The sequence below is a fragment of the Anabas testudineus genome, chromosome 9, assembly GCF_900324465.2.
Source record: "Anabas testudineus chromosome 9, fAnaTes1.2, whole genome shotgun sequence".
Lineage (NCBI taxonomy): Eukaryota > Metazoa > Chordata > Actinopteri > Anabantiformes > Anabantidae > Anabas > Anabas testudineus.
This window is the reverse complement of record NC_046618.1, coordinates 13,281,217-13,292,538: the sequence shown is the minus strand read 5'-3', so window position 1 is coordinate 13,292,538 and position 11,322 is coordinate 13,281,217. Positions and strand designations below refer to the sequence as shown.

The following is an 11,322-nucleotide window of genomic DNA, read 5'->3' as shown; positions in this document are numbered from 1 at the left end:
TAAACTATTGTCATTGTCATAAAGACCATAGGTTTCTAACACTGGTCATAAGTCAGGTCATCTAAAAGGCTCTGTTGGACAAAAGGTACATCCTCTATATGTTCATCATCGCCCCGTTCGTTCCTTGCTGATGTGTTATTTCATTCCTCACTGTATGGCAGTCTAATAAAGCAAAAAATATCTATAGATATGAGCAGTATCACTGGATATATATATATATATATATATATATATATATCCAGTGATACTGCTCATCAAGTAACTGGATGTTCACAGGTCAGAGTTACAACTCAGGCAAGAGGCTTTTCTGGGTTGTCAGAAACGTGCTACAACTCTAATGTCCAGGGAACCTGCTCCGCCCGAACCTGCTCCAGAATCCTGAGCCTGGTTTGATCCTGGGCCCACCTGCAAATGGTGGAGGCCGGAATTGAAGCTGGCACACAGAAAATTGGTGGAGTCACTTGGAGCCAAAGAAACTAGGGGACCAGCACCATCCAGAGACAATGTCCCTAAACAAACTGAACAGAAGAGGGCAGGAGAGTTTGTGAAAACAGAGCAAACTCCCAAAAAGTGTCTGTATCTGTGCTTTTACTGTATGTGTGTGTTGTCTTTCTGTGAGTAGGCCTACATGTTTTATGAATGGGGCTGTTACCTGCTGTGTTCTGGTCCCAGATTTTGACAGAGCTGTCATGAGACGATGTTGCTACCCGAGCTGTGCCACCAGGAGGCGTAGCTAGAAACACACAGCAGGCTGTGGTTTGGAGATGGCCTCTGTACTCTACAACCTTACAGCCAGGCTGACGCAGGTCCCACAGCTAACAACACAGACACAAATCCACTGAGAACAAATGATAATGTAAGAAGATTCAAAAATATCTACATTAGACAGTGAACACAGAAGACTGCACCACAATAATGTTGTAAATGTGTAAAGTTTACATAAAAACTGAATAATATGACTTGCAAATCTCACATTTTCTTCACAATAAAACATGAAACACACATTGAATGTTTAAACTGATATAATGTAACATTTTAATAAAATAAATTAGGTAATTTTGAAATTTATGGCAGCAACACATCTCAAAAAAGTTGGAACAGATGCAACAAAAGGCTAAAAATTAAGTGGTACTAACACAGAAGTGCTGGATGAACATTTTGCTAATCTCATTTTTTAGGTTAATTAGCAACAAGTCAATAACATGATTGGGTTTTAAAAAGCATCTTAGAGTCAGAGTCTCTCAAAGATGAAGACAGGCAGAAATTCACCATCTATGAAAGTTGTATCTACAAATTGTCAATTTCAGAATAATGTTCCTCAGTGTAAAAATTGAAGAATTCACCATCATCATCATTTTCTACATTACATAAGTTCAGAATCTGAAGAAAGCTCTGTGCCCAATGCTATTTTTATTCAAAAGATGATCTTGGACCAGATTAACTTCTCCATATTTCTTGTCTCTTGCATATTCAGAAGACACAGATTAAACTGAAAACTAGTTTATGCTTAATACCACGAGGGAAACATTCCAAGATCATTTGCACAAGACATTGTCTAATGACTTTTTCATTTGAAAAAAAATGAAAAAGAACTGGTATTGACTGAGTAGCTATCACCCATTGTGCTTCATCAGTGCATCATTCTACACCAACCCCACCACAAAACCTTTTGTTAAATCCAATTAGAGTACTTACAAACCACAAACCAAGATAATAGGTAACCTACTGACAGACTCAACTATATCTGTCACCCAGAAGCCATGAACTCCTGCACTGGCCTCACCGTGGCTTCACAGCCCTGCCCTCCAAAGCCGTTGCTGCTGGAGACCAAGTAGTTTCCATTTGGAGAGACATCACAGTGGGTCTGGATGTATTGCTTTGCTGGAAAAGTATTGGTCACCTGCCATGTACGACTGTCCCACACTCTGTACAAACAAACAAACAAACAAACAAACAAACAGATTATGGAAGGTATAACTTGTTGTATAGGTCTTCTACTTTTGAATTTTGTGTAAAATGTAAAACTCTGCAGTAAGGCTAAAGGCATTTCTACAATAACAAGAAAAGATATCGCTGCAATCAGAAACCAAACAAAAAACTCCTAACCTAACTGTAAATAACAATGAATTATCTAAATATCGTTCAAGTAATACATGCAACCTGTGCTCATAAAACATTACCATAATGATCACCACATTAACAGACACAAAGCATCCAAACTCTAAAAATATTCTTTTGTCTCATCACAAACAGTTCAACGTGCCGCTCTAGACACAGAGTGCATAGACACAAGAAATACAGAAGACAGAACAAACTCCATCTCTGCTAATAAGTATGACACCAATCTGTAATGTAAGAGTAAACTGACTATAGCTGTCAGTGTCTGTGTTGCTGTAATACACGACTCATAGTTCTGACTCAGTTTTTTTTTTATCAGTTAAGAAACATCCCTTATATGGGTAGCATAGCTAAATTGGTCTCAGAATTGGCCACCTTCATACCTTCATACCTTCTACATATACTGCCATTCCAAAAAAAAGTATTTTTGGACCACCTTTAGTTTTGATTACGGCACGCATTCACAGTAGCATCGTTTCAATAAGCTTCTGCAATGTCTCAACATTTAATACATTCATTTTTCTTAAGATCTTGTATTGATGATGGGAGAGTCGGGCTGCTGCACAAAGTCTTCTCCAGCACATCCTAAAGATTCTCAGTGGGGTTAAGGTCTGGACTCTGTGGTGAACAATCATGTGTCAAAATGATGTGTCATGCTCCCTAAACCACTTTTTCACAATTTGACCCTGATGAATCCTGACATTGTCATCTTGGAATATGCCCGTGACATCGGGGAATTAAAAATCCATTGATTAATACCCTGGTGATTCAGTATATTCAGGTAGTCAGCTGACCTCATTCTTTGGTCACATAACATTGCTGAACCTATACCTGACCACTTGCAGCAACCCCAGATCATAGCACTGCCCCTACAGACTTGTGCATTAGACACTTGACATGATGGGTGCATCACTTCACTCCCTCTCTTCTTACCCTGATGCACCCATCACTCTGGAACAGGGTAAATCTGGACTCATCAGACCACATGATCTTCTTCCATTGAACAGTTCTTAACCCAGTTTTAGTAGTTTCATCATTTTTCTTAGATGTTTTCTTTGCTTGATTCATGCCAATAATTGAACTCTTTTGAAACAGATTAAAATCTTTTCCACAACCACAGGATGTTTATTCAGACATGTTTGTTTAAGAAATGAGAAGCTACTCACTACATCAGTTAGGGTTAAATAACTTGTCAGCTGAAAAATAATTATCCATGCTGTAATTATCCAATGGGAGAATTATTTACTTATTTATTTATTTAAATCCAGGTGATGACGTTCTTTTTGGACAGGCAGTGTATTTCACCTATTATGTTACCTTATTGCCTACAAATCAGCATATTTAACATATGCTAAATCGAACTGCTGAAGTGCACTTGTCTCGCTATGCTGCAGATAGCACACATGCACATCTACCCTAATATATATGTAGCAGAAAATCTTTTTGCACCTTATAGTCTTATCCTCAGAGGTCTGGACTATAGAGGAGCTGCCTGGCACCCAACACACATGAGTCACCTGGACAGAGAAGAAAGGAAAGTGGAAATGTTTAAACCCTGCAGGGCATGAACTCAGGAAGTAGAAGTCAGATTGAACGGCTTATCGATTTTTTATATGGTTTCACTTGAAGCAAGTGAGTGTGCTTGAAATACAGTGGCAAGAAAAGGTAGGTGGACCTTCTGGAATTTCATGGTTTTCTGCATTTTGTCATAAAATGTGATCTGATCTTCATCTAAGTCAAGAGTATTAACAAATATAATCTGCCTAAAGTAATAACACAAAAAAAGTCTGATAGTCATGTCTTTATTGAGAACAACCATAAAAACCTCACAGTGCTAGTGGTAAAAGTAACTGAAACTTTCTGAGTCTGCTTCGCACAATAAAAATACACTTACATGAGCCATGCCTCACCAAAAGGAGCTTTTAGAAGATCTTCAGTCAAGAATTGTTCATACAAAAAGCTGGAAAGGGTTAAAAAGTGATGTCAAAGACTTTAGAAATTCACCAGTCTACAGTTAGACAAGCAATCTACAAATAGAGACACACTACACAACCAAGAAGTGGGCAGCCAGTCCCCAAGAGCACAACAAACACTCATCAGTGAGGTAAAGAAACAGTGAAGGCATCATTGGAATTGACTAACATCTGTGTTCATGAGTCTACAGTAGGTAAAACATTAAACAAGCAGGGTGTCTTTGGCAAGACACCATGAAGGAAGCTGAAAAAGAAAAAGAACATGGTTGCACGCCTAAAGTTTGCCAGAACACATTTACGCTCCACAGCAGTATTGGCAAACTGACAAAACTAGGATTGAACTATTTGGAAAGAGCACACAGCACTACATCTGGTATAAAAAGGTCACAGCATATCATCATGAAAACATCTTACTCGTAAAGTATGGTGGGGGAGGAAACATCATGATTTGGGCCTGCTTGCAGTGATTGAGGGGATGATGAATTCCCAAGTGTATCATTCTGCATGGAGAATTCTGTACAGCTGAAACTTTGTAGAAGTTGGGTGATGCTACAGGACAATGACTAAAAACACATAACAGAATGGCTTCAACAAAATCCACCTTTTGGAGTAGCCAAGTCAGATCCCAGACCTCAAACCAATAGAAATGCTATAAAATTACTTGAAAAGAGTCACACACATGAGATGTCCAAAGAATATGACAGAGCTAAAGCAGTTCTGCCTGGAAGAATGAGCTAAAATCCCAACTGAACAATGTGCAGGTCTTTTTCCACTGACTCTATGAGGTTTTATGGTTGTTCTCAATAAAGACATGAAAGATCATAAGGCATATGTTGTTAATAATCTTGACTTAGATGAAGATCAGATCACATTTTATGACAAATGACAGATACTTTTTCTTGCCACTGTAATTCTCAAAGCATAACACAATAACATTCCAAGCACAAGCACATGCTATTATTCTCACCAGGTTTCTAGAGATATTGTGTCTCTGTTCACATTTTGCAGATTCTATATCCCACAGGCACATCCAGTTGTCACGAGAACCAGTGCAGAGCTTCCTCCCCTCTACAAACCACAATCAGAACAGTTTCATGTATTCAGTGAAGAAAAATCTGTAACACATATCAGTCTGGATACAAATACATAAATAATAAAAATAACAACGTTCATAATAATACACCTGATTTTTATGATATTTTGTGTGTGTGTGTGTGTGTGTGTGTGTACGCCTGTGTTTGTGTACCAGGGCTGATGGCTATTCCATTGACCACCAATTCATGTCCACAAAATTCCTGAATAGGTTCATCTCCCTGGTTTAAGTCCCACATCAAAACAGTCTTATCCCTCGAAGCGCTAAATATCCACGTGCTGCCTGGATAACACAGCACCTGGCAGATAGACAGAGGCAGAATTAAGAGGAGGCTAGGATGGCTAGAGGATATGTACATGTGAAATGTACTGTACAGCGTAACACCTTTATCAGTGCACATACAATATTGATGTTACCTTGGTAACCTCTCGGTTGTGACCCTGGAAGGACTGACACATCCGGCCTTGTTTCCAGTCATACACCACCACAGCCTTAGTGTAAAGACACACATACAGTACATAAACATACACCCAAACACATCTGCACACTAATCATTACATGTTTGCATATCAAAGTATCCTTAATTCAATTAATTGGGGTTTTCTTGTCTAACAGGCCCACGATAGTTTCTTAAAGTAAACTAAATTGTAAACTGCACAGTATTTTCCTTGGATTAGGCCGTTTGCTAAGATTAAAAAGATTTTAACACTACTGGATAGTTTAATTTGTTACTGGCATCTTTCTTAAGGTTAGATTTAAAAAATGTTAATTAATAATAAATGCTGTGATTAAAAATATATTGTTGTTTAAATAATGTGTTTTTAACAAAGGTCTATTTTACCTGGTCACTGCCACCAGAAACACACAAGTCTGGGCTGAGATTTGTGACAGTGTTGATAGATCCCTGATGAGAAGGTTCAAACTGCACCACTTGACTGTCAAAAGTGGTATCTGCCTTCTCCCCCTGAGATGCTCTGCACAAGTGCACAGAAAACAGCAATAGCAAGAAATAGTACACAACTAAAACACAGACCTATTTGTTATTTAATATCATGCCGGATATCTAAATGATGTTTTGTAGGTACTACATAGGCCTTTATATGCTAATTTTAAAATTTAAGACATAATACTTCACTGTTTGTTTTACAAGATGTATTTCTTGAAAAGCCTTAATGCTGAAATCCTAGTTATAATTAGAAAGTAGTGCAAACAAGAACACAGAAACTGCTTTAGTGGCACATGTTTCACCTGTAGAGTTCGGACCTCTTGCGAAACTTGCTCTGTAGTTTGCCCATGTCTGCCTAGGAGCATGCAGCCACACTGATGTGGAGGCAAACAGAGACAAACAGCATCAGAGTAAGACAGCAGCAACATGTGATGATGAGGGACAAAGGCTCATACCTGATTGCAACCCTACAAATTCAGTTAAGTTCAATAGTGTAGCATGTGAAACTGTAGCACAAATAAACTACAAGAAACAGCAGTACCATGAATGTATCATTGTTCATAAAGACCAAATTAAATTATAAATACTACAAATTGAAATATCAGGCCTTATAATTGTGTGATATGCCTTCATTTCCAAGCAATTGAATTCTACGTAATACTGTTTAAGGCTCACATACATAGCGTGTATCACAGATCCAGTTTAAGTAGTTAGTTACTAAAAGAAATGTTGCACCGGACAAACTAGTACAAAGTGAGATTAAACCACATGTCCCCACGCAAACACCACATTCCCGCACAACAGCACAGCAAAGCTTCTCCTTCGCTATCCCGGCGTACTCCTCAGACCAGCGACAGGAAGGAGAGAGGGCTCAAATCCTATTAGAGCCGCATCATTACTGTCACAGGGAATTAGTCACTCGAAAACACCTGCTATGAACTGCGCTAGCAATCATTGTGTAACAGCACCCGGGCATTTTGACCGTAGATTGTAAAGGTGAAAATGGTTGTTGACCTGCACTCCTGTAGAGACGTGGAGCGATGTTTCTTACCTGTCACTGGCAGGCGTGGACGTTGTATGAGGCTGTGGCTGGCCGGCTAACTCGCTAGGATGCTAAACAATCTCTGTCTGTCATGCCAAGTTAGCTAGATCAATACACTGGTAGCACTAAAACGGACATGGACAAATGTTAAAACTTGACAGAGTCGTTGTCCGGACGACTGATAAACGTTTTCTGCAGACTGCCATAACAGTATGCTGTCCTAACTGTCCACAAAATACGTCTTTTAACTCCAGCAGAGCCAGCTCTCTGTCCGTAGCGACCACGGAGCGACGCTTTCTCGTAACCAGGCAAGGACGGGGTCACGTGACACGGAGGCGGAAGTCCTCGGAAAAAATGTGTGCTACAAAATAAAGGTCTTATTTACCGTTTAGGATTCATTCACAGTGTTTTTCCCTCCATCTGCAGTTCACTTAAATTCAGTACATATGCATAGTTTCCATATATTCGTGTTGCAAATTCAAATCTTTTTTTTTTTCATATTCAAACTTTATTTGTGCAATTATTCATTTTGCACATGTGCACCCATGACTGTAACCTGCTAGAATACAAATTCTCTCTTCCCCTCAGCATTTTCTGCAGCCTGATCAAAAACTATTAAATCCAGACCCATAAAAATAATTAAATCACCTTATCACTACATCATCTTTTAGGCCAGTAGATGTTTACTAACTAAATTCTGGTTAAATGTTTAGAATTAGACATGAAAAACAGATATAAAACACCAAAAAAAAACCACAAAAAAACAAGTTAGGCAAATGGTGAAAAACTATATTTACGGATGAGTAGATGCATTGATATAAACATAGATATGTGTATATCACTGGGACACCATATATCTTTCCAACCAACCAGCAAGATATCATATTGTTTCAAATATGCATGTGTTTAGTTGGTGAAAATTAAACTGTAGCGACATAGTTATTAGCCTAAGGCACAGAACATTTAAAGGTGATTTCTTACTTTAAACAAGATTATGCTGAACAACACATGACAGGTTAAAATGTTACTGACCTGTGGCTGTTTTTCCATCTAGAGAGCTGGTTGGTTGACCTTCATTACATGCAGGGGTTGAATGGCTCCCCAAGCTGCAAATCTAGGACAAGTCAGACAGGTCCATGGAGAGCTAACATTAATTCTTCTTCAACCGTTTAACAGTTTATCTTTCCATTTCATGCTTCACTCTAGCTCAGATTTTGACTGCTTAGTAAATATGGTCGGAAAAGATAAACCAGTTTGAACTTCATGAGATGACTTAAACAAATGCATTACACATGCAATTAAGCACTGAATCACTGGGCCGTCCTCATTTAAATTGTCTAAATGGGCCATTTAGTTAGGTTACAATCAACACAGTTCAATACCTATGTGAGATGACCTCGATTTTAACTTTTTCTGTGCAGCAAATTGGTAAAGTGAATATGACTACAGAAATTAAAATAAACTCTCAAATTATTGTAATTTTACTGTAACCAAAGGTAAGGTTCATTGTAAATATACTGTACATTAAATCCACCTGGTTGTTTTCATGTTTAACCAATTTAGTTGTGAAGCTAATGTACAAGCTTGTGTAGAATGGATTAATAATAATAATGATATACTTTATTAATCCACATGGGGAAATATATGTCAGTATGTGTACCGTAGATTTCAGGTTACAAAAATACTGTAGTAACATGTGACCTATATACTAAAGTAACATACATTTGAAATTCCCTGATATAATGACATGACATGACAATGATATTCTTGACAGTTCATTTGACTAATACTGTTTTCATTTCCAGTGGTGTGCAGCCAAGGAGAGAGAACTGTGATCTGATCTTCATAAGTCAAGCTTATGTGAGCCATACCTTGTCAAAAAGCTTTCAGAGGATCTACGATCAAGAATCAATGATTTACAGAAAGCTGAAAAGGGTTTCAAAGTGATTTCAAAGACTACAGAAATTCACCAGTCTACAGTTAGACAAACAATCTACAAATGGAGACACTTTGGGACTGTGGCTACTCTACCAAGAAGTGGGCGGCCACTCAAAATGACCCCAAAAGCACAACAAACACTCACATCAGTGAGGTAAAGAAACAACCAAGAGTGACAGCCAAAGATTGGAAGGCACTGTTGGAACTGGCTAACACCTGTGTTCATAAGTCTACAGTAGATAAAACATTGAACAAGCAGGGTGTCTACAGCAAGGCCGTACTGGCAAAATTGTGAACTGACATAATTAGGATTGAACTATTTGGAAAGAACACGTAAAAAAGGCACTGCATATCATCATGAAAACATCATCCCAACCTGAAAGTATGGTGGAGGTAACATTATGATTTGGGCCTGCTTTGCTGCATCAGGGCCTGGCCAGCTTGCAGTGATTGGTTCAGGTCTGTGTAACCCACTGCAGGCTCCACACCTGTTTACATGCCTAAAACAGCTCACACAACATTGTGTTGACGAATAATATGCTTGACTATACTTTCATTAAGAAGGGTATAATGATGTTTGGATGTGGAAGAGGCAGCAGTACAAAGCTAAATACACTGATAACACTAATGGCACAGGCAAGAACAGGGATGATCATAATGGAACAACAGTGAACATGTAATATGTTCCCTAACATCCATCTACCCATCCATCCACTTATGATTTCATCTGTAAGTGTGTTGAGCTATTCTTGGACCAGTGTGAAATATAAATTGTACTGTATAAATTAAAGGACACCTGAACGCTATGATGCTATTCAACTGGCCTGCAATAAATTGTACATTTCTTAAATGCATAAAATGATTTTGTTGGGACACAGATTCTTATCTGTATACACCACAATCTGCACACATCTCAATTATAAAACATATGACCTTGACAAAGGGAATATTTACATGTTATTGTGTCCACTTCCTGCTCCATGAGACTGTGCCAGCATGACCTGCAGTAGTTGTCATCATTCAAGCACTAAAATACCCAGAAATGGAAAATGTAGTTAAAAGGTAAACAACATGCCACAACAATTTATACAATCACATGATCGAAAATTATGAGGAAGTGAAAACTTTTTGTTGAGACTAACACTTGGTAAGTTTAACACAATAAAACTCAATCCACCTTACAAACCTTAAGAGATCAGGACACATCAATCTTCATAACCCTCCATGGAGATGAACTCTCAGTCTCCACCAAAATAGAACATAATGACCTTCACAGCAGAGCAATATGTGATTGCACAGTGGTTGCACATGTCATTGTGTCCACTGCACATTCACCATACACTTGCTTGACTTCATCAAGTATAAAAAAAAAAAAAAAGAAGAGGCACATTTTGTGATTAAAAAAAACAAAAAAACAAAAAAGAAACAACACACATCCCGTACTGTGGTGATTCCTCTTAAGCACTTTCTCCCACAAAGTCGGCACGAAAACAGAAGTTGGCCTCTGTCGCGTCTCAGCCCACAGAGATGTGAGTGCAGCTCGTCCATTCATACTCGTTTCCTATTCCACAGGTTGGCCTGTGACACGGGCTGCTCGTGTGGCGTTTGTTTGACGTGACACTCCCCCCTAGTCGATGGGAGGCCGACGTCACCCCCCCACCCTGCCAGCGGAGGAGTGGATGGCCTCTGTAATAAAAATACATGAAGAGGATTGATTGAGGAAAAGGAGAAGATCGGCTGAGGGAAAGCAGCAGCAGCAGCAGCAGCAGCAGCAGCAACAACAACACGGCGTCTCTTCCTTTCTTCTCCCCTCCTCAGCTCCTGAGCCATGGACGCGGACGCTTTTTAGGACAGACCGGGACATATTTTCGCCTCCGTGTCGAGAGCTCCGGCTGAAATGCTGTGTTATGTGTGGCTTTCTTGGCTTTTTTTTTTTTTTTTTTATGAGTAGACAAACAGAGAGATAATTGTACTGTATCCAAGCCTAGCGGATTGGAGTGAAAGTCCGCCATATTCTGCCTTACCACGCCCGGGAGTGGAGCCATTGGAAAAGAAGCGGACAGCTTTATTCACGTGTTTCTCCGGTTCCCCTCACCCACGGACCATAACTTGAACACCGGGAGGTTTTGCCTATTTGAAAAAATAACAACATTGACGACTTTGAAGAGGGAGAGAGAGGGAGAGAGAGAGAGAGGGTGGCCGGGGCACGGAT

General features: G+C 39.2%; 1 protein-coding gene across 2 annotated transcripts; it reads right to left on the bottom strand.

The window, feature by feature from the left end:
- Window positions 1-226: 226 nt before the first annotated feature.
- wdr31 (WD repeat domain 31) lies at window positions 227-10,439 on the bottom strand. 2 transcript variants are annotated; one of them, XM_026343897.1, is made up of 13 exons: window positions 10,297-10,437; window positions 10,065-10,137; window positions 8,205-8,286; window positions 7,182-7,533; window positions 6,433-6,504; window positions 6,026-6,158; window positions 5,601-5,675; window positions 5,338-5,482; window positions 5,059-5,159; window positions 3,568-3,635; window positions 1,784-1,925; window positions 653-815; window positions 227-518 (listed from the first exon to the last, which is right to left on the bottom strand). In XM_026343897.1, the coding sequence occupies exons 5-13, from the start codon at window positions 6,477-6,479 to the stop codon at window positions 316-318; spliced, it is 1,077 nt and encodes a 358-aa protein (XP_026199682.1). In that variant the 5' UTR covers window positions 6,480-6,504; window positions 7,182-7,533; window positions 8,205-8,286; window positions 10,065-10,137; window positions 10,297-10,437; the 3' UTR covers window positions 227-315. The 2 variants fall into 2 exon arrangements, with proteins under 2 accessions (XP_026199682.1, XP_026199683.1); XM_026343898.1 differs by lacking the exon at window positions 7,182-7,533 and having other exon boundaries at window positions 10,297-10,439.
- Between the last annotated feature and the right edge of the window lie 883 nt (window positions 10,440-11,322).

Excerpts from the sequence above, each read along its gene's own strand:
- wdr31 (XM_026343898.1), bottom strand. The coding sequence starts at position 6,479 with ATGGGCAAACTACAGAGCAAGTTTCGCAAGAGGTCCGAACTCTACAG. Across the intron at positions 5,483-5,600 it reads ACAACCGAGAGGTTACCAAG|GTGCTGTGTTATCCAGGCAG; the intron begins GTAACATCAATA and ends TCTATCTGCCAG. Across the intron at positions 1,926-3,567 it reads TCTGAGGATAAGACTATAAG|AGTGTGGGACAGTCGTACAT; the intron begins GTGCAAAAAGAT and ends TTGTTTGTACAG.